This window comes from Eleutherodactylus coqui, chromosome 9 (genome assembly GCF_035609145.1).
Source record: "Eleutherodactylus coqui strain aEleCoq1 chromosome 9, aEleCoq1.hap1, whole genome shotgun sequence".
Lineage (NCBI taxonomy): Eukaryota > Metazoa > Chordata > Amphibia > Anura > Eleutherodactylidae > Eleutherodactylus > Eleutherodactylus coqui.
The window spans coordinates 63,514,142-63,541,529 of NC_089845.1; the positions used below are offsets into that span (position 1 = coordinate 63,514,142).

The window sequence follows — 27,388 nt, forward strand, 5'->3', positions numbered from 1 at the left end:
TGAGAAGTTGGTGACCCTTTAAGTTGCATTATATGAAGTCAAGAACATACACTACATGACTGGAGTAGCAATTTATACATGAATGACATGTCAATTAGGATTATCCAATGTGCCAAAAGCCTTACATTTTAAAGCATACTGACATGTTACGAGAGCCTCTACAAAAAGTAAAAACCTTTTGTGTGCCAGCCATGTCTTGCCTGATATGCATTGGCTCCTAAAGCTAATAATGAATTGGGGCTTGCAAAAGAGGCCAAAATCAATGAAAAAGGATTTGGGGGTAAAGCAAAAGGAAGGAAAGTCAAAAGATACTATAGGATGTTTACAGGATGAAAATGGTGAATTGCTTAAACATGGTGTTGAGAAAGCCGAACTTTTACATTCCTACTTTATATCTCATTTTTCTGAGAAAGTAATTGTAACATATACTGATCTTCCCTGTGCTATTGGGGAATTAAAAGAATCCAGGCTATCTATAAGCAGAGAGATGGTGAGGGAACACTTAGCTAAATTAAATGAATTCAAGTGTCAAGGTGCAGATGAATTACATCCTAGGATACTATAGGAAGCAGCGGAGGTAATTACTCGCCATAATCTCCAAAAATTCCACTTGCCATAATCTCCAAAAATTCCTAAAGAACAGGAGAAGTCCCAGAAGAATGCAAAAAGGGCAAATGTTGTCCCCCATCTTCAAAAAAAGGAAGAAGTTGGATACAGGAAACTACAGGCCTGTGAGCCTGACTTCTATACCGGGAAAGATATTTGAACAAATTTAAACAGCATGTATGCAAGTACTTGGATGAGAATAGAGTAATACCCAAATCCAGCATGGGTTTGTAACAAACAAATCATGCCAGATGAATCTCATTTCCTTCTAAGACAGAATCATCAACTGGATTGATCAGGGAAATGTGGAAGATAGAGTATATCTTAACCTTAGTAAAGCATTTGACAAAATGACCAAATATGGGATTGACAAGACAACTGTTGGGTGGATTCACAACTGGATGAGTGATTGTATGGAAAGAGTGGTCATAAACTGGTTCCAACCCCCTGCACTGAGCAGGGTGTTGGACCCAATGACCCTGTAGTTCCCTTCCAACTCTAGCATCCTATGATTCTATGAAATGGCTGCACATCCAATTGGAAGAAGGTACCACAAGGCTCTGTCCTGGGCCCAGTGCTGTTCAACATTTTTATAAATTATCTAGATGAGGGAATTGAGATGAAACTGATCAAATTTGCTGATGACACAAAGCTAGGAGGGATAGCTAACACTAGAGAAGGGAGAGAGAGGATTCAAAAACATCTAGGCAATCTTGAACAGTGGGCGGCAACTAACAGAATGGTATTTAACAGGGAGAAAAGCAAAGTCCCACATCTGGGCAAGAAAAAAAAAACACATACAGAATAGGAGGAATTGGGTTAAGCAGCAGCACATGTGAAAAAGACTTTGGTATACTAATAGATCACATAATGAGTCAACAATGTGATGCAAAAGCAAAAAAGGCAATCACAATTTTAGGCTGTATTGAGAATCATAGAGTCTAGATCATATGAGGTAAATATCCCCCTCTACTCTTCCTTAGTCAGACCTCATCTGGTCATCCCGGTAATAAGCAGGTCCCCCCCCCCCCCCAGTAATAGGCAGGTCCCCCCCCCCCAGTAATAAGCAGCCCCTTCCCCTGTAATAAGTAGCCCCCCCAGTAATAAGCAGCCCACCCAGTAAGCAATCCCCCCAGTAATAAGCAGGTCCCCCCCCAGTGATAGGCAGCACCCCCCAGTAATAGGCAGCCCCTTCCCCTGTAATAAGTAGCCCCCCCCCAGTAATAGGCAGCCCCTTCCCCTGTAATAAGTAGCCCCCACACCAGTAAGCAACCCCCCCAGTAATAAGCAGGTCCCCCCCAGTAATAGGCAGCCCCTTCCCTTGTAATAAGTAGCCCCCACCCTCCCAGTAATAACCAGCCCCCCCAGTAATAGGCAGCCCCTTCCCCTGTAATAAGTAGCCCCCCCCCAGTAAGCAACCCCCCAGTAATAAGCAGGTCCCCCCCAGTAATAGGCAGCCCCTTCCCTTGTAATAAGTAGCCCCCACCCTCCCAGTAATAACCAGCCCCCCCAGTAATAGGCAGCGCAGCCCCTTCCCCTGTAATAAGTAGCCCCCACCCCACCCCCAGTAATAGGCAGCCCCCCAACCCATATACTTACCTCCTCCCTGCTGTCGCTCTCTGTCTGCTTGCCTGGAACGCTTCCTCCCCGAGTCCTCTCCTGCGGAACTAATGAGCAGGGGACTTGGGGAAGAGGATCCTGGCTGCACAGACGTCATTGTGTGCGCCGGCATCATCGCGATTACCAGCGGGGAGCTGCGGCGCCCCCGCTGGTAATCGCTTCAGTGGTCAGCGGCGTCGGCACGCCGCGGGCCACATAACATGAGGCAGCGGGCCGGATTCGGCCCGAGGGCCTTGTGTTTAGAGCAAAAGTTCCCGGCGGTGCCGCGGACCGGCGCTAAACACCCAACGGCCCGGCCCCGGTCCGGTGGTTGGGGACCCCTGGGTTAAAGCATCTGGGAATGTTTAGCTTGCAAAAAAGAAGGCTGAGAGGAGACTTAATAGCGGTCTACAAATATCTGAAGGGCTGTCACAGTGCAGAGGGATCAGCCCTATTCTCATTTGCAGGAAATTGTCTTCTAAATACAAGGCCTTGTTAAAGTATAGGAATCCTCCTAATCAGTGTGAAATGCTCACTATATCTAGTGTAAACATCCTGTTTTCTTTCTTATCATGTAAAAGAAAAAAAAACATCAAACAAAATGTCTATGTAGTAACTTCCTGTTCTACAAACTTGAGCTGCAGGAGAAAAAAAAAATCTGTTGGGAACTTTTTTGTTTAAGAATATAGAAAAATGAGTGTGCCTCATCAATTGATGCTGCTGCAAAAAGCAGATCCTGATGGAAACTCGTCAAGTAGAGAGAAACTTACAATTTCAACCCTCATTGAAAACCTATGAATTGGGTAATGCAGAAAAAAATAAATCAAAAAGGACTTTTGAAAAGAATAGTCAAACATGATGTAAGCAAGCTCTATGAACAGGCTTCACTTTTGCTGTCAGAAAAGCCGAAACTCTTTATGATTCTTCAACTCACACAAAGTGCGGCAAATATTCCTTAGTGATTCTGATCCAGATTGACATGGAGGCATCTCACAATGCCTGCTGCAAATTCATATTACAAATCTCCTGTTCCTCCAACCCTCAAAGAAACACTATTCAACAGTGCACCCATGTTCAGCTTGAAAGGATGTGTTCTTTGTGACATGACATGCCATCCTGCTTGCATCAGCCATTAGAGGACTGGACTATTACCATAAAGGGATGCACTTTCTCAGAAACAATATCCCAGTAGCCTGTGGCATTTAGAGAATACCCAGCTGGGATTAAGGAGACAAAAATGGATTGTAAAAAAAATTCCGAAACCATTAAAAAAACCCCACAACTATTACGGACACAAGGCAGGTCATTAATTCATGCGGTTAACACCAAATTGTTATATTTTCATGTGTTCAACAAAAAGTTGATTTCACAGATAATGTTTTTCTACTTCTGCTCTCAGCTTAGTTTTAGAACCATTATGGGTAGAGATGAGCGAACGTACTCTGTTCGGGTGTTTTTGGATTCGAGCACCGCTTTTTCCGAGTAACTGACTACTCGGACGAAAAGATTCGGGGGGCGCCAGGGGTGCGCGGGGGGTTGCAGAGGGGAGTGGGGGGGGGGGGGTAAGAAGAGAGAGAGAGCTCCCCCTTGTTCCCCACTGCTAGCCCCCGCTCCACCACGCCGCCCCCCAATCTTTTCGTCCGAGTAGTCAGTTACTCGGAAAAAGCGGTGCTCGAGTCCAAAAACACCCGAACCAAGTACGCTCGCTTATCTCTAATTATGGGCTGTTATTTTTGTAACTCATCAAGGTTTAATTTGCTCCGAGATGGCAAAGGATTTTTGCCCAAGAATTCATCATTGAATTCTTTTTGGTTTGCGCAAAATAGTCTGTGAATTCTAATGTCCCAGAGATTAGTCCTTTTCCTGATGCTTAAACAATCCCTTCGAGCACCAGAAATACATCCAGTTAAGGTGCATTTAGACTGGAAGATTATCACTCAAAAATCGCTGAAACGGCAGTTTGAGTGAAGGCTTTGAGCGATCATCTTTGCATAACTCTTAAGTAGCTAATTAGCTACTTAAACAGTTAAATGCAGGCAGAGAGGGATACCGCTGATAACTCCAAGAAAAGCAGCTGTTTTGTATATGCAAATAGCTGCTTTGTTCTCACAGTTATCAGCGGTGTCCCGCTGAGCTGATAGCTCCGAGAAACAGCAGGAGCACTGACAGCTGCTTTGTTCTCAAAGCTGGTATCCCAGCTGAAAGAATGCCATCAGCGCTGCCCACTGAGAACATCAGCTGATAACAGTCATCCTTGATTTCTAGCTTGCTCGAAATCACCAATGAACAAATAATGCACAAACAGTGCACAATGGCCGCGCGTTTAGACGCAATGATTATTGCTGGAAAGATGGCTTTCGAGCGAATGTTGAGCGATAATCATTGTGTCTAAATGGGCCTTTACTCACGTAATTTTTGTTATTCGTTTTGACGCTTGGTTTGAACATCTTATCCACTGTTAGATCATCTTTATGTTGCTATTCACTGGGGCAGAACAGTCTATATGTCACTTCAGAAGCCCTTCACAGTATAGACGTCGCAAAACAATAAATCTTTATTAATGCTGTATTAAAATCAGGGCTATAGGACACACATAAGTCCCACGTTGGTATTACTCTGAAAAACTACCGATACGTGGGTAGCTAGACAGACAACAAAACAGGAAAATGAATAAATCCGGGTAACCCCAATTATCGGTACCCCAGATATTACTCAGATCCAGTATCCTTCATCCCTTCAGATATACCGTATATACCGGCGTATAAGGCGACGGGGCGTATAAGACGACCCCCCAACTGTCACCTTATACGCCGGTATACAGTGGAGAAAAAAAAATAATTCATTACTCACCTCCCCCGGCGTTCTGTCGCGCTCCGGCAGGATGTCGCTCGCTCCTCGTCCCCGGCGCAGCATAGCTTTCTGAATGCGGGGCTTGAAATCCCCGCTTCCAGAAAGCTAATACACACGCCGGCAGCCATGACATCATTGAATGGCTGTGATTGGCTAAAGCACACGTGGCTTCAGCCAATCACACTATTCAATGACATCATTGAATGGCTGTGATTGGCTGAAGGCGCACGTGTTAGCAATCACACCCATTCAATGATGTCATTGAATAGTGTGATTGGCTGAAGCCACGTGTGCTTTAGCCAATCACAGCCATTCAATGATGTCATGGCTGCCGGCGTGTGTATTAGCTTTCTGGAAGCGGGGATTTCAAGCCCCGCATTCAGAAAGCTATGCTGCGCCGGGGACGAGGAGCGAGCGACAGCCTGCCGGAGCGAGCGACATCCTGCCGGAGCGCGACAGAACGCCGTGGGAGGTGAGTAATAAATTTTTTTTTTTTTACACTTTTTTTTTTTTTGTATTACCGGCGCATAAGACGACCCCCGACTGCAGAGCAGATTTTTCGGGGTTCAAAAGTCGTCTTATACGCCGGTATATACGGTAATGAAGGAAATGGCAAACGATAGGGGTCTGGAAAGTAGTCTAGAATGGGCCGTGTTTAAATAGTTCACTTTTGAGATTGTGTATAACTCTTCAATGACGGTGCAGTTTTTAGGCATATGAACCCCAAATGATATTCATCAGATGAGAATAGTTACATCTATCTTGTGCGTATATTGTCAGCCCACATGACGAAATAAAGGCCTATTTAGACACAATGATTATCGCTCAAAAGCGTCTAAAAGCGCGCCCATCGTGTACTATTTGTTCATCACTGACTTCAAGCCAGCTTGAAAACTTTGTTCCTGCTTATCAGGACCACATGCTGAGTTCTCCGTGGGTAGTGCTGATATACTCTTTCAGCTGCTATTCCACTGGAGAACAATGGAGTTGAAGCAGATAACAGACCTTCAGCTGTTATCTGCATTCAGCGAAAGGCTTGATTTGCACGCTAATAAGCTAATAAGTAGCTGAGTAGCTACTTAATAGTTTATGCAAAATGATCGCTCAAAGGTGTCACTCATCTTTGTGTCTAAATGGGCCTTAATATGTGGTTCTAATTCTGATACAAATACTGGAGAAATAGTTTTGGTTCCGATTCAGTTCTAATGGTTTTGGCTCTGATTAGGTTCCACGAGTTTCTCTGCTGATTCAGCAGTTCATTAGCAACCATGTAAGAAGAAAGATGGTAAGTATAGTCACAATGGGGTGTAGGAATGGTCAAGCACAATACAACTGCATGACCAGAACTACCCACTATACTTATAGAGTGCAGATCGATGAACAGATTGTTCAAGAGTCTGCCTTTAATCCCAATTAGAAACACTGTGGCTAGCTAGCTATAGAAAGATTATGCTGTTCTTGAATTTGCATAATATGCACCCATTGGTAAGAACTTCCACGGACGTATTTCAGGTTGTACAAGCGGCTGTTTAGTATCTGGATTTCTACAACCCTCAGTCAATTCAGGAACTAACAGCTAGCTGACTTAGTGCAGCTATGCTCAGGGCTAGATAAATGCAGCGACTAACTCCAAGCTGGTAATACCCATCTCCCACCATCACTGGTCTCCTAGAAGTATGGATCTGGAGCATGTTGCTACATGCTATTTTGACTTTAGTATTAACCAGCAAGAGTACAGTTATATCTAATAAAAAGTGGCCACTGATTGTATATATGTGAAAAATTCAGTGCTAGCCTTTCTCATACAAATGCCAATTTTCCAAATTTCTGTAAGAACTCACTTGTGCTCACTTCCTTCTCACACTCTGTACCACTCACAATCCCTGCCAGTTTTGCACCCAATTGTAGTTCTAAGCTCTCAAAGCCTTACATGTTTCAAAACCCCGGAAAGCTGGCAGGATGCGTCTCTGAACGTCTATTGGGTATCCAATTAAGATGACCTGTCACTGGATTATATGGAGTCCTTCACCAACTGATTTCTACCCAACCTTGAGTTGATAGTATAAGGCTATACTGGATTGGGGGGCACTCATCTGAGACACCCCTGTGTAGTAAGTTCTTCACTATTTACATGTCATCTTTGTATTATCTGGAGCGCTGGGATTTTTTCTATAGGCCTTGACCTATTCTATATCTGTCTACATGTTTCAAAAGATATTTAAAGATACAGCTAAATTCTTTCCAGAATCACTTTGCAGACAGAAACTGCCTTCTGTTTTTTTCACAAGCCTCTCTTCACCTTACCAGGAACCCAGGCACTGGAAGAACCTGTTTTGTCACATATTTTCACTACTCCTTAAGGCCCATTTACACGCAAAGACAATCTTTCAAAGGATTGAGAGATTGACAGTTTTAGCGATCATTTTGCATACATTGTTAATGGACACTAATGTCCATTGGCAGTTTATTACCTTTATTTGCGTGTAAATGAGCCTCCAGCAGCTGTCTGCAAATTCCAGTATGTGGTCTGGACTTAGCACTCAGCTGCATTGTCTTCGCAGGGGCTGCCAGCAGAATACAATGTAATTAGCTGCTCCCGTGGAGAACACAGCGTGCGGTCCCTGCGATCTCTCTCCCGCTAAACGATGGATTTTAAGCTCACCTTAAAATCATCGTTCAGCCAAAGAGTGAAAGATGAAAGCATTTACACGCAATGATTATCGCAACGATTAAGCCATCGTTTGAACGAATTTTGAGCGATAATCGTTGCATGTAAATAGGGCTTTAGAGGATCTAAGAGGAACAAAGCGACAGAGCTTGACAAAATAAGAAGGCTATAGTGGGAGGCCATCCGGTTGTGGATCATCTACAGAGCATACAGCAATGTAACATACTTACTAACCTGCATGAGTTTTCACATGGGAATCCAGTGTTGATTTTACTGTAAAACTCTTCCCACATTCATCACATTTGAATGGTTTTTCTCCTGTATGAATACGTATGTGCCTGAAAGGAAGAACATTTATTTTTATTTGGACTTTTTATACATCACCTTAATATTAACATTCTTATAATCCTTGAAGTAGGACTACACAGGGACTTCGGTTGCGATGAGGTCCATGTGACCAAAGATCGTTGTGTAGTTGTAGTCTTAAATTGCAGCTTATATTGGAAGCTGTTAATTTACCATAATCCTCAGTGAATTAGCATTGCTGGAAGTCTGAGGCTGATTTGCCATGGCCAAAGAGATAGGCAGAGTTGTCTCACATTACAATAGAGCCCACAAATTACTGTTGGAGGAGAAGGCTATATAGTATCGCATCTACTGCCACAGCTAGTGAGGTTTCTGGGCGGAAAATAAGCAACTCCATTTTTCTAATGTTGGAAATCCCTTTAAATGGTCACTAACTCTCGAACAAACTTGTCCTTATTAGATAGCAAGCATTATAACTAATAAAAGGGCTACTTTACTTACTTAAAAATTATGTTTTTGTGCTTAAAACTATCTCTAAAGTGCTGGCTGCCATTTGCTGTCCACTGCCTGTTAGTTGAAGTATGTCTCTAGCAGCACAGACCCCAATAGCTATTACAGAAATCATGGGTGGATGTTAGCTTGCGGCTATGGAGAGTGAATGGGGAAAGAGAGCATGCGGAGGGGGACAGAGGGAATCACACTGAAAGAGGACTACAGCTTAAATGTTTTATCTCATCCTAGTGCCAATTTACAGCCCAGTACTGCTGTATAATGTCCTCCATGCTGCTGCTTCTGTGTGTGCATGCATGTCTGTGAGCAGCATGTCTTCTCGGTGTGCGCACTGTAGCCTAGCAGCTAGTCTCCAACCACTAGCTCAGGGAAAACTGCCAATTAGAGATACAGAAGAAAAGTGGTGATAGATGCAGGATAATAGTACTGCTACACCTCATGTATACACACAGCAGCTTATTCTGAAAAGTCACTTCTGTGTGTGGTTGTTACTAATAAAATGCAAGTTTCTCCCAAACTGTTGCACATATAAATACAGCACACATATCACTAATCTTATGCTGCCCTCAGAGAGGGGTGCAAAAAGATGGCGACATGGACTATTTGTTTTTTTGCATATTCTATCCTTTTGCGATCAATGTCCTCAGAAAAATCTAAATTAGCTAAATAGAAGTGTCTAAGAAGCAAACACGCCTGGGTGAAAGATGGCAGGGAAGGCAATGGCTATATAGAGCTGCACTGAAAACCAAAGAGCTACTAAGGACAAAAAAGAAACAGCTGCAAGCAGATCAAAGACATTTAACTCAATAAATACAGCCATTAACCAAAATGTTTTCAGATTTATTCTAACTGAGAACTTTCTGACAGCAGCATACTTATGTCATTACCAGAGCATCATTCGAAATGAGTGCACAAACTAATCTATTGAAAACCTTCTCCAAGCAATTGCGCATTTCCCAACAACGAAATTCTAGATCCATTTTTATCATGATCATCAGCAGCAGTAACAGGCAACATATTTATTTTCAGAGTGGCGGTGATCAGATCAGACAGAGATGCAATCAATGACGACTACTTGTAGAGTAGCTCTGAAAATCATGTCAGATAAATATCAGATAATACATGTTGTATCGCTCTACTGCAAAGTGTAAAATGAAAAATACAAAAATAAAACAGAACTTAACCCCTTAAGGACCAAATCCAATAAATATATGGTGCTTGGTCCTGGGATTTAATCCAGTTTTTAACTGCTTCTGCCTTCTCCTTTCCAGTCTACATAGCGCTCAGTGAGCGCTACGTACTAAAGAGTGAGAGTGGAAGTATTACTTCCTCTATGCGACCTGGTGATCACATGACCTAGTGCACCCTGATCAGCTCTGCTAGTAACTATTGTCAGTACAGGGGGATGTTTTTCCTGTAACCGGAGCTTCTATGGATGCCCCAGCTAGAGTGGAAAAGTATGAAATAAGTAAATACAATGTGATTGCCCTTCAGAGGTCTCATATGATGTCATGGGGGACATATTTTTGTAACTATTTTTTTACCACCTAAGTTAAAAAAAAAAATTATAGAATAAAATAAAAATACATACATAAGAAAGAAAGAAACCCACCGTCGACGCCAACCAAAACTATACAAATTATATATCAAAATGTCCAAAACAAAATGAGGGACTTATTCCAGTACTTTCTTTTAGCTTTTTACCCCTAATAAAACTTAAGATTGGAAACAAAAAAAGTCAGTGAGAAAAAAAAGAAAAGAAAATAATAGCCCTATATGTCACGGGGGAAAAGTGGGGTGGAGAGGGTGGAGAGGCGGGGGGAAATGCTACAAAAATAATTTTGGTAGCTAATGAAACAAAAAAAAATAATTAAATAAGGGAGGAAAACCACCACATGGGTAAAATCCCTAAAAAGCTTGTGGTCATAAAATCATAGAATGGTAGAGTTGGAAGGGACGTCCAGGGTTATCTGGTTCAACCCCCTGCTCAGTGCAGGATCACTAAATAATTCCAAACATGTCAATCCATCCTTTGTTTGAACACTTTCATTGAAGGAGAACTCAACACCTCCCGTGGTAACCTGTTGCACTCATTGATCACCCTAACTTGTCAGAAAGCTTTTTCTAATATCTAATCTGTGCCTCCTCCCTTTCAGTTTCATCCCATTGCTTCTAGTCTTTCCTTGTACAAATAAGAATAGGGGTGATCCCTCTGCACTGTGACAGTCCTTCAGATATTTGTAGACAGCTATTAAAGGGGTTGTCCCGAGGCAGCAAGTGGGTCTGTACACTTCTGCATGGCCATAATAATGCACTTTGTAATGTACATTGTGCATTAATTATGAGCCATGCAGAAGTTATAAAAAGTTTTATACTTACCTGTTCCGTTGCTGGCGTCCTCGTCTCCATGGTGCCGACTAATTTTCGCCCTCCGATGGCCAAATTAGCCGCGCTTGCGCAGTCCGGGTCTTCTGCAGTCTTCTATGGGGCTCCGTGTAGCTCCGTGTAGCTCCGCCCCGTCACGTGCCGATTCCAGCCAATCAGGAGGCTGGAATCGGCAGTGGACCGCACAGAAGAGCTGCGGTCCACGGAGGAAGAGGCCATCTTCAGCGGTGAGTAGAGAAGTCACCGGAGCGCGGGGATTCAGGTAAGCGCTCCGGTGAGCTTTCTTTACCTCCCTGCATCGGGGTTGTCTCGCGCCGAACGGGGGGGGGGTTGAAAAAAAAAAAAACCCGTTTCGGCGCGGGACAACCCCTTTAAGTCTTCTCTCAGCCTTCTTTTTTGCAAGCTAAACATTCCCAGATCCTTTAACTGTTCCTCATAGGACATGATTTGCAGACCAGTCACCATCTTTGTAACTTTTCTCTGAACTTGCTCCACTTTGTCTATGTCTTTTTTAAAGTGAGGTGCCCAGAAATGGACACAGTATTCCAAATGAGGTCTAACTAAGGAGGAGTAGAGGGAGATAATTACCTCATGTGATCTAGGCTTTATGCTTCTCTTAATACATCCCAGAATTGTGTTTGCCTTTTTGGCTGCTGCATCACATTGTTGACTCGTGTTCAGTCTATGATCTATTAGTATAACCAAGTCTTTTTCACATGTGCTGCTGCTTAGCCCAATTCCTCCAATTCTGTATGTGCTTTTTTCATTTTTCTCGCCCAGATGTAGGACTTTGCATTTCTCCTTGTTAAATACCATTCGGTTAGTCGCTGCCCACTGTTCAAGCTTAACTAGATCTTTTTGAATACTCTCTCTCTTCTCTAGTGTTAGCTATCCCTCCTAGCTTTGTGTAGTTTGCTTTACGACATCATGGTCCTCAAGGGGTTAAGGAAACAACGCATTTAGAGCAATTTTATCTGGCATAGCATGTGTCAGTATAATAGGAGAAATTAATATTCCCACCGATAAAAGGCACTTGATAGGACTTGCCTTAGACAAGCCTTTGGTTGAAAATAGAGGGGTCTTCAAGACTCGTAACATAGTGCCAAAAGCACAGCACAAAAGAAACGGTAAATCACCCAGTCAGGGTGTAAAAGTGGTTATCTGATGCTACTTAATTAAAAATGAATCTTTGTACAATGAAAATTCTGAAACTTTCTAATATACTTTGTATTCGTCACAGATTTCAAGGTCTCTTCTTCTCTGGTATCAATGAATGCAATGGTTTATAGTCGGAGGCTGAAGACTCGTCCTGATCATATCCTGCTCACACAGGAGAGCAGCTTGTTACCAGAGAGCTTTGATACAGTATGTGCACGGATTATTCAGTGGATGGCAGACGCATATTTTAGGCACAGATTTGTAGTTTCTAAATGTCACTGACAGCAAGTGAATACAGAAATTAATGAGAGAAAGAAAAAGTATTGTACAAAGTTTCAGATTGTTATTCTACATGGAACAGGCTTCATTTCCAGAACACCTCAGAATCAGCAATACCTAAAGACACAGATGTATCTGCTGGGAGCTTCTCAGAATGTGGCCCTTAATTAGGATGATTAAAGGCGGCAGTCCCAAGAACATGATCCTATGTAGAGGCTATGTACATTTTTGCAGGTATTGTGCTGCAATCAAAAAGTCATCTGTAACCCAAAATAGTACCAAAGAAGCGCAGCAGCCACAGGGAGAGAGAAAAGAAGCCTCACAGGGCTCCGTGATTTCTCCATAGCAGCGAGAGAGAGCGGAACTATGGGGGTTTCCCCATAGCAGGGGGAGACAGAGCAGGACTATGGGTTAATCCCCCATAGCTCCGCTCTCTCTCCCTGCTATGGTGGATTAATCCCCCATAACTCTGCTCTCTCCCTCTGCTACGGGAAAATCCATAGTCCCGTTCTGTGTCACCCTGCTATGGGATCCCCGAGGGAGATTCCCATAGCGCAGAGAGAGGGAGCAGAGCTAGAGTGAGGGGCGGGGCTATAGGGCTTGCCACAGAGATCCCCCATAGCAAACGACATAGGGGGCGGGGCTAGGGGCAGATCCATCTCCCACGCTCTCGGGGGGAAAGCCCTGTAATCCCACCACCCTCTATCTCCCCAGTATAGGGAATTCCCTTGGGGAGAGAGGTGGAGGGAGTCCCCTACTGGCCCCCGCTGCTGGGGAATTGCCCAGCAGGGGGGCAGGAGGAATATCCCAGAGTATACAGCAGGGCATTTAAAAGGTGCTGAACAGAAGCACCTTTTAAATGGCCCGTTGTAAAATCTTGTTAGTCCCCGCGGGGATTAACGGAACAATTGGGAAGTCGCCTCATCCCCGCGGGGACTAACAGGAGTTTACACAGCAGGACATTTAAAACGTGCTTCTGGGCAGCAGGTTTTAAATGTCCTGCTGTAAGCAGTGGGAATCTATACCCAGCGCAGGAGTTTCCATTAACTCCTGCACCCACAGGAGTCGATAGAAACTCCTGCCCGATGCGCAGCGAACATAGTGCGTGTTCTATCTTTCTTAGGTGCACGACGTTTTGCGCCTCTAATTCCTCGCATATGAATGCGTCTATAGAAACCCATTGGTTCTTTTAGATACATTCATTTTGCGCTTCTCCAAAACACGCTTGTCTGACCGCGCACTGAGGCCTTAGTCACATGGGCGTTTTTTGCCGCGATTTGCGGATCGCATGACGGATGCGCATCCGCAAATCGCGTGACCGGGGCCGAAAAATCGCCCGGAAAAACTGCTCCTAACCGCGTTTCAATAGAAATGGGCCGGAGCTGTCCAGCGCATTGAATTCAATGGAGCCAGCAATACAGCCGGCTCCATTGAAAGCAATGCGCTGCTGGCGATCGCGGGATGAATTGTCGGGAAGGGCTTAAATATATAAGCCCTTCCCTGCAATTCATCCAGAAATGTGTAAAAATAAAAAAAAATATATACTCACCTTGTTCCGGCAGACAGAGTTCAGCGTGGCCGGCCTGCAGTGGGTGTGAGTGAGAGCTGCCCCTGATTGGCTCAGCGCTGAGCCAATCAGAGGCAGCTCTCACTCACACCCATTCATGAATTCAAAACGTTTTTCTAGAAGGTCTCTTTCAACCCAAGGGAAAAAAAAAAAAGGCGCACGGAGCAAGATTGGGTGAAATTAAAATTAGAAATTGCTGAAAGCTGTGTGGGTGGGTGCGTTGTCATCAGGGAAGAAAAGGTTGTTATTAGAGATAAGCGAGCATACTCGCTAAGGCAAACTACTCGAGCGAGTAGTGCCTTATGCGAGTACCTGCCCGCTCGTCTCTAAAGATTCGGGTGCCGGCGGGGGAGAGCAGTGAGTTGCAGGAGTGAGAAGGGGGGAGAGAGTGAGAGCTAGATCTCCCTCCCGTTCCTCCCCGCTCTCCCCCGCCGCTCCCTGCCCCCTGCCTGCACCCGAATCTTTAGAGACGAGCGGGCAGGTACTCGCATAAGGCACTACTCGCTCGAGTAGTTTGCCTTAGCGAGTATGCTCGCTCATCTCTAGTTGTTCAATGAGCTTATAAGGAAGCTGCCATGAGAAAAACAAAATTTTACAAATGGTTCTCCTCTTTCAACTGAGGTGAAATGACCAACCTCAATCCAATAAACGGAGTAATTTATGATATAGACCAGATCAGTGCCAGAGAGTGAGCAGTGGCACGCACTCATGCCCTGATCCTTCATCCACATGCAGAATGTAGGACACAAGACTTAAATTTGGGACTTGTAGTATCGGAAGTAGTGATATAGTCATGTGACCACACATAAAGTCCACCCACAGAAGAGATTGGAGTGATTAGGCAGTGAAGCTTTGGGGACCAGACATGAGCTACAGTAAAATGTAGCAAATATGAACCTAGAAACTAGAAGCACCCCAATAGTACTGTAATAGTACTAAGGATTTGGGGAAAACTCCTTTAACTAGATTCTAAATTTTATAAAAGTCCACATTTCTAGCGCATATATGTATTTTTTTTTTAATACACCAAGAAAGTCACGGAGATAGAAGAAAGGAAAGTAGATGCTATACCTGATTAAGTCACTGGGCTTTTTAAAGCTTTTGGGACAGTATGAGCAGCAGTTGGCAAACTTGGGCTCAGTTTCCATTTCAGCCTGCTTATCTTTAATCTCACTTATACGATCTTTTTCTGCGGCAGACTGGACCAGCACCTTCTCGGAGATTGTGGCTCCTTCTCTCGGCCGGATCTTCGCCAACTCAGCCGTTTCCTCTTCAGTGAAAGTGATGACTCCATGCCGAGATTTCCGTGATGCGGTTCTGTCACCATTTTCATCGTCTTCTTCAAGGCATACATCTCCTATTAAAGGTAATGTTTTAATGTACGGTATGGTTAACACACAGGTTCAGAGCTCACAGGGACTGAGATATTTCACAGCTTATGTCAACCTCTCAATCACTGGGATACAGAATTCACAAAATTAGTAAAGAATACGAAACCAAGTACATTCGCGGGATCTTTCTTCTGTGCGCTATGTATCTGTTTTTTCAGATATTTTCTGCTATGTTAAAGGCAAGTGTTCACTACAGGATCCAGCTCTCAGAGAAAACAGTTTAAGGGTACTCTGCATTTTTGGTATTGAATCCCCAGCAAAAAAAAGTTTAAAAATCAACACTATTTGATATGGATTTTGAATGGGTTTTGGCAGCCGATTTGCAGTAGATATCATCCTTTTAATTGACGAGGTGAAGTCTGCTGCGGATCCACCGCAACTTCCACAGAGCTGCTGCTGCGGAAAATCTGCACATTTTCACAACGTGTGAACAGACCCTTTAGAATAAAAAAAATCCCGGTAGGATCACCCACAATATTCTACACAAACTGAGGCCGATGTGAGTGGCCCTTTGTACTGAGTAATGAAGAAAAAGTTCTGCTAGTAGGGTTTGAGCTAGCTTTTAAGACCTTTACCATTACAGAAATAGACCTAGACAGTCTATGAATACTGATCTACGATATACTGTTTCAGAGGATCATTTTGACTACATTTTCTCTATAATGCAGAACTGACAATTTTGAGGGCAGTTCTAGGGCCAATAGAAGATAGCTGTTAAAGTAATCCGATCTCGTAGGAAATGTGTGCACAGACAAATATTACGATCTGGTTGTAAAAGGGCTGTTCAGGGGACAAATTAAACCCTTTCCCTGCCAAGCCATTTAACCCCTTTAGTGGCACGCCCGCAAAATCTCTGGGGCTTGCTGTACTTACCATGCAGTTAAACCCCGGAAGATTTCTGTGGACAGCTCTAGTGCTGAAATGTGCAGAGCACTGAGCTGTCATCTGAAATCTTCCGGGGTTTTTACTGCATACTCAGCGCATCAAGCCCCAGAGATTTCCCTGCCATAATACCAACTGTCAAAGTAGTACAGTACTTTCAAATACTTGTGAGATTAAAGTGCATTGTTGACTCAATTAAAAAACCTGCCTCGTGAGGCATGACATGGTAATAATAAACCTGCCACTGAAGGGGGTAAACACCATGGTCAGCGCTGATCGCAGCATTTAAAAAGGTTATTGTTGGGATCAGAGTTGTCTCCAATCCCAGCCATTGCAGCTGGGTGCTAGCTGTATATTACATCTGACACCCACCATGTATGGAGTGGAGTCAGTTCCCAATCCTTTTCCTTACTATCTCTATGCACCTCGGGCATCAGGAGGGCCTGTCATTGTGTACTTGCTGCATGACTGTCTAATGTGGGCAGCACTCAGCAAATTATGCCTTACTGAGAGCCTACACAAGTGACATTATAAGGTCTGATTGGGAGTGTAATGACACATCCACTCACAAGGGGAATGGTAGCACCCATCTGTCAGTAAATTCATACATCCTTATACAACACATTGTATGACTCAAAGAATAAGTGGCCAGTATTAATACATAGGGAATGCAAGTATGCACTAAAACAGACACATTAAAACCAATAGGTCATTAAACATGATTTCGGATAACATTGTCTCTTCTACGGTGCGCACCCAACAGTAATGTACTTTTAGACCTCTGTGTATATAAAGGTTTAATAAAAAAATAAAGTTTGGCACCAAGTTAGCCAGTAGACCCAAATGCTATTGCTCTCATATCTACAAGATTATTTTGTTTCTCTTACTGAGAGCAATAAAAAATGTTTATTAAAACCTAATACATAACTGCTATTCTAAAGGACAAAAAAGACTCCGTTTGCTGAAAACATTCAGCGTTTGTTATACAGATATAGAAGTAACAAATTAAACAGCGCAACCTAGTGGCCAAAAGTCAGTAAAGTAATATAGTACACACATACAGATTCACTAGGCCCGTGATGGCGAGCCTATGGCGTAGCTATTTTCGCTGACACGCAGCTGCATACAGAAAAGTAAGGGGCCGCATGCCGAGAAGGAGGTTTCATCCTCGGCTCCTGCACAGCTAGGTGAAGTAGCTGAGGATGAAACAGTATTCTTGTATTATGTTGCCACCGGAAGTTAGGGGTGGCGACATAATACAGGAGTTTGACATTCAGTAACGCCCCCAGCTTGTGGGCTGAGGAGAGCCAGCGTCGGCAGCGGAGCCCACAGCGGCATCCGCAGAGGCAGGGACTGCAGCAGAGGGAGCATCAGTGTAGAGATACTGTGCCGGAGGTCTGTAGGCCAAAACACCACAACTCCGGTACAGAGCCTCTAGTTCTGGGACTTCCAGTTAGGCCGCTGGGGAATCTTTGACCTCACTTCAGGCCGGCAGAGCAGGAATGCCATGTGGGACGCATCTCTGGGGGCCCTGTGATCGACATTACCAGCATCCACCAGCATCATTACTGAGATAAGTGAAGGGGAGCCTGGGAGAGGCAGGGCTTGTGCTATGGGTGCCGTTTCCCGCTATTAGAAAAAGCAGCAGCCATCTTAATTTACAGAAGGAACGCCATCTTACCATGAATTTATGGTTTTTTTTCTCGAAGTGACACACCACCCGAGTTATGCTCGTTTTTTTTGGCGAATTTTGACACACCAAGCTCAAAAGGTTGCCCATCACTGATGGCTTCACACGAGCGTGTTTATGTGCGTGCATACGCGCGCAGAAAAACAGGCGTCTATTAGAACCAATGCATTCCCTATGGTGTGTGCACATGTCCGTGTTTTACAGGTGTGTGCGCCTGTAAAGATAGGACATGCAGGCACCATAGGGAATGCACGCATTGTCTTCAATGGAGCGGCGGACGCTGCCGGCGGCTCCATTGAAGACAATGGTCCACCGTCACTTCTTAATTGTTTTTCAGGAAAGAGCTTTAAATATAAGCACTTCCCTGAAAAACGACCATGTTAGTGTAAAAAAAAAATAATAAAAAAAAATTATATATATATATATATATCCAGTCTGCGATGTCCCGGCTCTGCAATGAAGTTCTTTGAGCAGGCTGGGAATTAAAGTGTGTGTATGTATATATAGATATATACATATACACAGACATTTTAATTCTCAGCCTGCTCAAAGAACTTCATTGCAGAGCTGGGACATCGCAGACTGGCTGCGGCTGAGCCCCGGCAGCTGAAGAAAGGCAAGTATGTGTTTTTTTATTTTTACACTACTTTGGCTTGTTTTTCAGGGAAGGGCTTAGATTTAAAGCTCTTCCATGAAAAACAATTAAGGGGTGCCAGCAGACCTGCATACACGCGTGTTTTTGCGCGTACAGGGGTGCGCACATATGTACGCACCCATGTACGCACGAGCACGCGCTAGTGTGAAGCCACCCTAAAACTAATATTCCAATACACCAGCGCTCGCTGGATGTAAAGGGGTGCAGTGGTCATCAGGTACTGCCCATATACAAGTAACCAAATGAATAGCGTAAGATATCTGCACTCTCCTAGATATATAAATAAGCTATATGTGTAACCAGAGGTAAAAAGAAAAATGTTTGGTACCGTGTTAGCTAGTAGAGCAACATGTGATTGTTCCCAGCAAGAGAAACCAAGTAATCTTGTAGATATGATACCTTTTAATGGCTAACAAAAATACATGATGTTATAGCTAGCTTTCAAACGCTACTTAGTAGTAGAGCCCTGCGTAGGTTTGAAAGCTTTCTATAACATCATGCATTTTTGTTAGCCATTAAAAGCTATCATATTTACAAGATTACTTGGTTTCTCTTGCTGGGAACAATCACATTTTAACCAGAGGCATTTACAGTAACTGCTTGCGATATGTCAAAAAAAAAATTTGACATAAAAAGGACAAAATAAGAACAAACTCCTATATTCTGGACTCTCGCCATATGTCTGCACTAGTTCTCAGGTGAGCAGAGGTTACATCCACGTGATATTGCAGGTTTCAGTAAACGGTGTAATCTAGTTGGCTGATCCAGACTCAGAAGAAGTACATGGGTACATTCGCGGTATGAAGACTCCACTGGTAGCTACACCTATCTAGAAGTTAAAGTATTTCTGTAAGCAGATGACATCACCGTAGGTATAGAAAACAGAATGGACCAATATACCTCCGAAATGTGTTGGACACATTATCAGGGATTGTCGAGAAAAACAAGTATCCAGCAACACTCAATATATCTCTCCAAAGGATGAGGTGGAAAAATGCAAGCCACTAGTTATGAGTCTGAGCCTCAAGAACAGTCCCAACAGGACTTAACAGTCCCAAAAGTAATAGAAAGTGGCAGCAAACATAAGCCTCATAAAAAGGATCCAATATTGATTATTCCATGGTTTAAAAAGCCAGGTCACGTTTCGACCTGAAAGAAGCCTTTTTCAGGGATTGTGTCAGTCCTCTTCCACCTTGTATAGGGGTCCTTGGGGGTGGACCATTTACAGAAATACCCAATATCATGTAGTCATAATCTCAGCTTTACTGAGCATTAGCAAGAACAGCCATCTATAGGATAGTGGTGAGAGTCCAAGATATAGAGGTTTGTCCCTTACCTCGGTATTGTTTCGCTGCACAGACTCTTACCTTCCTCTCTTGTTATCCCATCATTTTCTGGCACAAGACCAGGAGGAATATTCTGATGCTTCTTCATGTGCTTTTTACAGTGCACGGTTGTTCTGAAGGTCTCATCACAGAAAGGGCACTTGTAGGGCTTCATGCTTATGTGTGTGGACATATGCCTGGTCAGACTACCATTCGTAGTGAAGGCAGCATTGCAGATGGTGCAAGTATAAGCTTTAACCCCTGAAACAAGAGAAACTACATTTGATCAACATATGCAAAAGGGGCCTGTACTATACGAGCTGCTATACAAATTATGTAATTGCCACTATTAGGCCTCATGTCCACTGGAACAGATCCGAAGCGGGTGTCCCGCACGCGTGATCCGCTCCCCATAGGGATGCATTGGACACCCGCAGGTAATTAAATACCTGCAGATGTCATTTTCCCGTGAGGCGCGGATTGCGGTTGCAGGAAAACACCCGCAGCATGCTCCATTTCAGTGCGGGTGTCCCGCGGGAATGGCTCCCGCAGGCTTCAATTGAAGTCTGTGGAAGCCGTCTGGATCCGCAGCACACCCGCAGCTGAATTCCTGCTCTTCGGCGCGGGAGCGTGGGAGAGCAGGAATTCAAGAGAAAAAAAAAAAAGAGCGCACGGCGCATGCGCGCACGGCCAAAGAAAGAAGATCCAGCCGCGACAGAGGGAAGATCTGCAGCGTCCGGACAGGTAAGTAAATCTTCTTTTTAGGCCTCATGTCCACGGGAAAGGAGGGACCCATGAGGCCTTACTATGTTCGTTCTGAAAAATGTAAGACCCCATAATAAATAAAAACTTTTACTAATATAAAAACACAAAACTGCAATCAGAGAGTTTTCCTAGACTGTTGTGCGGCCGACCTGCCTTGGTATGTAGTAATAGAGTCTCTTTTAGAACTGCACAGATTTGCCACTTAATGTTGGGCGATAACCCATACAGAAGCCAGTTAGCAGGCCATACTTTTTAAAGAATGACTGATAGAGAACCATAACATGTATGTAGTAACAAAGCCCATAATCAAAAAGTAGGTTGAAGAGAAGACATTTGTAATTATCTACAATCTTATAGTAGAAACCTTGGTTCAATGTTGATCCCGTCTGATCGCCATTCACCGTAAAAAAAACTTTTTCCCTTTTTAGGATAGATTGGGGTAACCTTTACACCTCATTTACTTTCATCCCTCCCCACTCCTGGTTAAATAGGACACTTTTCTTTCTTCCATGTATTTGCAGAGTACTTGACACACAAATAGGATATATTGTGATCACTCCTAGAATTCCATAGGCTTACCTACAATTCTACAAAGAACCATCAATGATATTATATATCATTTTGCCAAACTCCGCCCTTGTACACTGACCAGCTATAGTTCTGTAGGAGTATATAATTTGTAACATACTGAATAATCATGTATCATGAGTGCATGTAATCCATTCAGGATGCAAACTAACACTAGATGGCACTATAAGGTGGAGAAGACTTAACCCTTTGCAATCCAATTTTGGATTCAGGGTTTCCTAGGGGCTCTCTCTTTCTGACATTGTACATTGGTTCCATCTGCTGGCTAGAGCCAGTACTGTGGTATGTGACATGCTGGAGAGGCCCCTGACAACAGAGCGGCCAGCAATATACAGTAAGAATACCCTGCCGGACGTCTTCCAAAATCGGAGCCGTACAGCCTTCAATCAGAATGTCTTCAGACGTCAGACAGTCGATTGGAAAGGGTTAAAGATCAATCAGCATTAAAAAAAAAAACACATGTCAAAAATTTGGTGGATGCAGAATCTAAAGTGAACCCTGGAAACTTTTTTGCATATCCACTACAACACTTTACCTGTATGAGTCTTTTCGTGTGACTTAAGTACTCCAGATGAAACAAAGCCACGGCCACATATAGAGCACTTATATGGTTTTTCTCCAGTATGGGATCGAACATGTTGCTTCAAATGACTGGACTTCTTGAAACCTTTATTACAATACTCACATCTGTATTATAAAAGGATGCATTGTAAGTTGCATTACAAGGTTAGCAACGTAACACAGGAATTAGTTTACACTAATATTCCAGGACAGCTATAAACACTGTGCATCGTTCTTTCTGTATAGACGGATGGCTACTTCTGTACACATATATTACTAGCCTGTAAGCACGTCTGCTCTGATCTTCTGTAGATTCCAGAAATTGAGACCGTTGACTCTGAAGTTCAATCTCTTCCTGCGTGTCCTCTTGAATTAAGCGGGCAGTCTAGAAAGAAAAAACGGAGTAGGTACTTGACAAAGGGCTTGCAAGCCTCTACATAGGCCTGCCATACAGGGGTGAGTGCCAATGAGTACACTGTATTAAAGTCAAGCAGAAAAGTGAAGCCTGAAATTAAATGCTCTCATGCACAAAGTAATATCGTCACTGACTGATTATAGCTTCCATAGTTAAAATACTGCGGGAATGACTGCAAAGTGAATTTTCATTAATTAAAAAAAAAAAAAAAGTCCTTGAAGAGAAGAATATATTACTACAAGTATGGATTTACCAATGCAGTAGGGAAAAGCATCAAGAGGACAACTCTATAATCATGACAATTCCTCACCAGGTGACATACCTGTGCCGACGTCAGTACAAGAGAACTATTGCTAAAAGCTTCCAGTGAGGGGATTCCTAAATACTAACTTTCTTTCCTTATAAACTCCATACGCAGTTAAAAAGTTTTTTAGGCAAAAACTCCTTTTGGTCATCAATAGTTAAACACCAGGGACCCACCACTCAGGATCACCCAGCCCACTGTCAGTGTAGCGGGGATAGATGTGGTCATAGGGGACGGCAGCGGGACGGCCCTCACTGATAAAATCAATGGGCAATAAAGTGGCTATTACACATGAGCGACGTACCACGGTATCAAAGGCAAAAGAGTAACAACCAGCTTCAATTTACATTGATTTCAATAGGATTAATGTCCCATTTAGACAGGGCAGCAGTCATCTAAATGACTGCATGAACGCTGACGTCACCACTTGTGTAGTGGCCCAGAGTTGGGGTGTCTTTGAGGTGTACGTATGTCTGTCTCTTGTGAATTGTCTTTTCTGTATCGGTGTGTACTAGTGTTGGTTTAGGTTCTATGTTGATGCAAACAAGCTTTGTCATGGCAAGTCTGTCTTCTCTAACTTTGTATGTGTAGCATTGTAGTTTTAGAGAAGTTTGCAGGCGGAGTCTAGAGTAGGAGAGAGAGTTCAGAGATGTAGTCGGTGGAAGAGGACATGTCAGCGGGAGGCTGAAGTTCGTTTGCTTCTGTCTGCGCAGAGCCACAGGCCTACCTCATTTTGCCGTGGGATATATATTCCCTCCGGGGAGTGAAGCTCAGAGTTGATGATTCCTGCTATGACAGTTAGAGGAAAGTCTAGTCTTGGAGATAGCTGAGAAAAGACAGCCGGGGATAGAGACCGGGGAGTTATAAGGCAAAAATCTACACAAGTCTTCTAAGAAGTAGTCTAGTTCTGTAGCCTAGTCATGGAGTTACAAGGAGAACATCTAAGTGTGAGTACCTAACAAGAAAAGTGGTGCTGGAGTTTTAGCAGAGAATGAGAAAGACAGAGAAGAGGAGTACAGGAAAGGAAAAAGTCAGCGAGTCAGTAATGTGTCTGCAAAATATTAGTCAAAGGCAGGGATGAAAGCTGCTAGTGTGTTACTGGCATGTGTTGCTACACCCACCTCCCTCCCCCCGCAGAGAAAGTGTTTCAATGCAATGTCTATTAATGCAATGCCAAGTCGTCAAATATCTCAAGTCAATGGGATTCAACAGTTACTGCAAGTGAATGTAAATGCAAAGTCAAGTACCCTCTCCCTGCAAATGAAAGGTTGAACTGTTTTCATCAGCTACAGTCTGTTTCCTGAAGTGTCTTCCCTTCATCGATGCACTGCACTGAGGTACTACACTTAATGCTCCAGGAACAAGGACTACTACCAGCATTATTGTTGAGTTTTCCACTTTATATATTTATGATTTCTGCATGGAACGGGTCCCTACATGTAAACAGGCTGGCGTCACGACAGACTGACATCTTACTCTACCCGACGCCACAGGCAGCAAGTACTACCTGATTTTACCCGCATTTTACCTTCAGAGAGGAGCAGCAGAGCCACCGTTGACTACTATCTTGTTTCCCTGCTGTCTCCACTTCTATGGTCTGCACTTAGTCGCCACACCCATACAGAGCGTTCCGAAAGGCAGATCACCACTGGCTTCTTGCTCAGCATTTCACAATCTACATTAAGCGCTGAGTGTGGAGCGTTTACACTCAGCAAGAAGCAGTATTTTGTAAGCAACATATGACTACTCTGTTCTACAATTTGTTTCAATGTACGGTCATCAGTACACTCCCCCATGTTACAGATACAAATACAGATCTGCGATACGAACGTCATAAGTATAGATGTAACATTCAGATCCTTATTATGGATCCATAATTTTCAGACTCTATTTACTTCTATCTGGAGGGACTTATAGAATATAAACAGTGAAGATTCTGCTCAGTCTGATACACTCTTCATGGAAATCTAAATGTCTGGTTTCAGTCACCCAATATTTTATATTCCTAAGAATTTGACCTCTCTTGCAAACTTCTGGTCGGTGGAATGCAAACTTTTATGTGCTCCGGCGATGCAACTGAGCGTCATTACTGCCGGCGTTTACCCACGCCCAAACTGGCGGCAAATTGCACGCCTAGTCGAGCATTTTGGCAAGAGATCATAACCACTTCCCCCCACATCCGGTAGTCAGTAGACAATGTACTCTATAAACTGAGTGTTCTTTTCTTTTCCTCTGTGCTTGATAAATAAGGAACATCCTGCGAAACGTGTTGCACAGCTTTTAGTCCTGTTTGTATATCCTAGCAATAAAATAGTGTTCGATTCAGAATTTCGGATCATGGACGCCATCTGGGATTTAAGGGGGCTCTTGATCTTGGAACCCCCTTCCAAAACTGGAAGTGTCATTATCTTTCTTTGTATGCCGCCTTTTTTGGATATATGTCATCTACACAATCTCTAGAGCGCTGAAACTTTTTTCTTCTTCTTTTTCAATTGTGTTTGTTTACACTCATCTGGGGTAGAAGCGCTCTATCCTTGGAGGTCCTGAGTAGGACGAGGGGTTCCAACCAAAAGTGGCTTTCATATACAGTAGCGCCTTGGCATACGAGTGTAATCCGTTCCGTGACGCAGCTCTTAACCCAAAACACTCGTATGTCAAATCACTTTTCCCCATTGAAATTAATTGAAACGACATTAATACGTTCCGGATTAATAGCCCTTCAATTCACTTTAATGGGGAAACTAACTACACTGCATAGAAAAAAACAAACATCAATCCTCACCTACTACCGGCCGCGCGGTCCTTGCAATGGCCTTTAGTGCTGCTGCAAGCTGCTGTGCCCATCCCCAACGGCCGACAGAGCATTTCCTCCTGGAAGCGGCGCTTCAATACCTCGCCTCCAGCAAGCTAATGCTCTAATTGGTTAATCCAGCGCCGCGTGAGCCAATAAAAGCCAGCACTGGGTTAACTAATAACAGCCATTCAATAACATTAAATACAGGTAATCTATGTAGGAAATCTGGAAGGTAATGGACTCACCACATTAATGGCATCTGCATTGGACACATCCATAAGTGTTGGCTGTTGGTAACTTGTTGAGAGCGCCTGAGACTCGAGGGTACTAGAATCTTGCAGCTGTTGCACAGTTGAGAATGCAGTTGGCTGAGTAAATCCATCCGTCACAGTGAAACCTAAGAAAATTACATTTTATTGACAATCTACAAACAATGACCTTACCCAGAAGTATCTTATAATTTCTATACTGCTAAACTAAGTACCTTGGGAAAGCCCCTGCTGGTCAAAAGGTTGTGGTTGCAAAACTGGGGGTTCATACTGGCCAATGTTCTCTTGCAGAGCATGCTGGGAAGTAACAAATCTATCTGAAAAACATATAAAAAGTTATTGAGGTAAACATACAGATATTAAAATCCCAATATCAGTCTGATGCTCTACATATTTTGTGGCAATTACAGGCTGCCACCTGGGGGATCTATGGACATAGTTACTGTCACCCTTTCAAAGTAACAGAAGGTATATATTTTTTACTAACCACTATCATTACATGTTGCCCGAAGAGAACATAAGTATTGGTGTTGGATCCACATAAGCAGGAGAAAAGATTCTCTAGCACAGATATTTGCACACTGGAGGTTGAACTGGGTAAGTTTTGACCATTCATGGGTTGGGGTGGATATCATCTTTCCTTAAGGTGAGCACCTAGAAGGTGTAAGGGAAGACACCTATGGTGGGAGGTGAGTGAGGAGATTTATCACTAGCCAAGCCAGAAACCTACTGCACACCGACGAGGGGCAAAAACCCTGAAATAGATGTATGGATTCTGGCTTGGTTTTCAATTCCCAATCATTGTTATAAAGGGTTGGACATTGATTTGCAGTAATTCTGCCATCCAACAGGTGACGCTGCAGAGGTATTGTTCCATCTTCTTTATTTGCATATAATTTCCCAGAGGAGCATACATGGTCTTATAAGTCTCCTCACTCACCTCCTAGGTATGTCCTCACACACCTTCTAAATGCTCTCCTTAAGGAGAGACGAGACCTCTCCCGACCCACATCAAAGGCCTGAAGCAGATGTCTGTGCATGGATTCTGTCTTGCTTTTCAATTCCCAAGCATTGATATAAAGACTTGTATAAAGGGCCGGACATTGATTTGCAGTAATGCTGCCATCTAATAGGTGGCATTGCAGAGGTATTGATCATTCATGAAACACATTGTAGCACATTTACTAACATGGTACACCAATGTGTAAATCTAGAATACAGTAGCATGTCCCAAATTCCCCATCAGTTATTTGAGTTGCAAAGCAGCAGTACTTGACTTAAATATGGTGTTCATGTCAAACTTTTTTGCCATTTTATCAGTTTGTGCCTCTTTGCGTGCGACTTGGGGTAACAAAAGTTGGGAACGTCTTTTGGGCACATAGGGCTGCTGAGGAGAGCGATATGAATAATCTAGACAATTTAGCTAAGCAATAAATTTGTGACTATTTAAACATGTTCATAAGATGACGGAAGAAGTTGAATACACCTCAAGGTAGAGACGGCTACAGTCATTTGTCTTCTGACAGGAAGGCAATAAACTTTTACAGCCTCCTATTATTTATGAATTGCTCTGAAGACGCTATGCAATTTCCAATTATCTTCTGTCTATTGCCTTAAAGAAGCACTCCAAGACTTTTTTTCATCGTTTTGCCTGTTTGTAATAAATGTCTGGCATATAGATTTGCAGTTAATCTTCTTCCCAGTCGCTTTCTTCTTGAATTATCAGCCCCACTCCATTGGTTCACCTCTACGAAGTGGATGCTTTCTGACTCTCCGAATCAAGCAGCCTCTTCACTGTGAACTAGATGTCCGCCTCTCTAT

At 43.4% G+C, this 27,388-nt stretch overlaps 1 protein-coding gene across 5 annotated transcripts in view; it reads right to left on the reverse strand.

Moving 5' to 3' along the window:
• Nucleotides 1-27,388, reverse strand: part of ZNF236 (zinc finger protein 236) — a 150,865-nt gene that overhangs the window by 53,174 nt on the left and 70,303 nt on the right. For all 5 annotated transcript variants that reach the window (XR_010786710.1, XR_010786712.1, XR_010786711.1 and 2 more), the window contains exons 16-22: nucleotides 25,783-25,884; nucleotides 25,544-25,695; nucleotides 22,067-22,170; nucleotides 21,760-21,911; nucleotides 19,914-20,132; nucleotides 15,000-15,285; nucleotides 7,958-8,061 (exon numbers count right to left, since the gene is read on the reverse strand). Coding sequence is in view for 2 of the 5 variants with exons in the window: in XM_066579479.1 (XP_066435576.1) it covers nucleotides 7,958-8,061; nucleotides 15,000-15,285; nucleotides 19,914-20,132; nucleotides 21,760-21,911; nucleotides 22,067-22,170; nucleotides 25,544-25,695; nucleotides 25,783-25,884 (1,119 nt within the window). In the remaining 3 variants the exon portion in view is untranslated. The remainder of the gene's footprint in view (nucleotides 1-7,957; nucleotides 8,062-14,999; nucleotides 15,286-19,913; nucleotides 20,133-21,759; nucleotides 21,912-22,066; nucleotides 22,171-25,543; nucleotides 25,696-25,782; nucleotides 25,885-27,388) is intronic.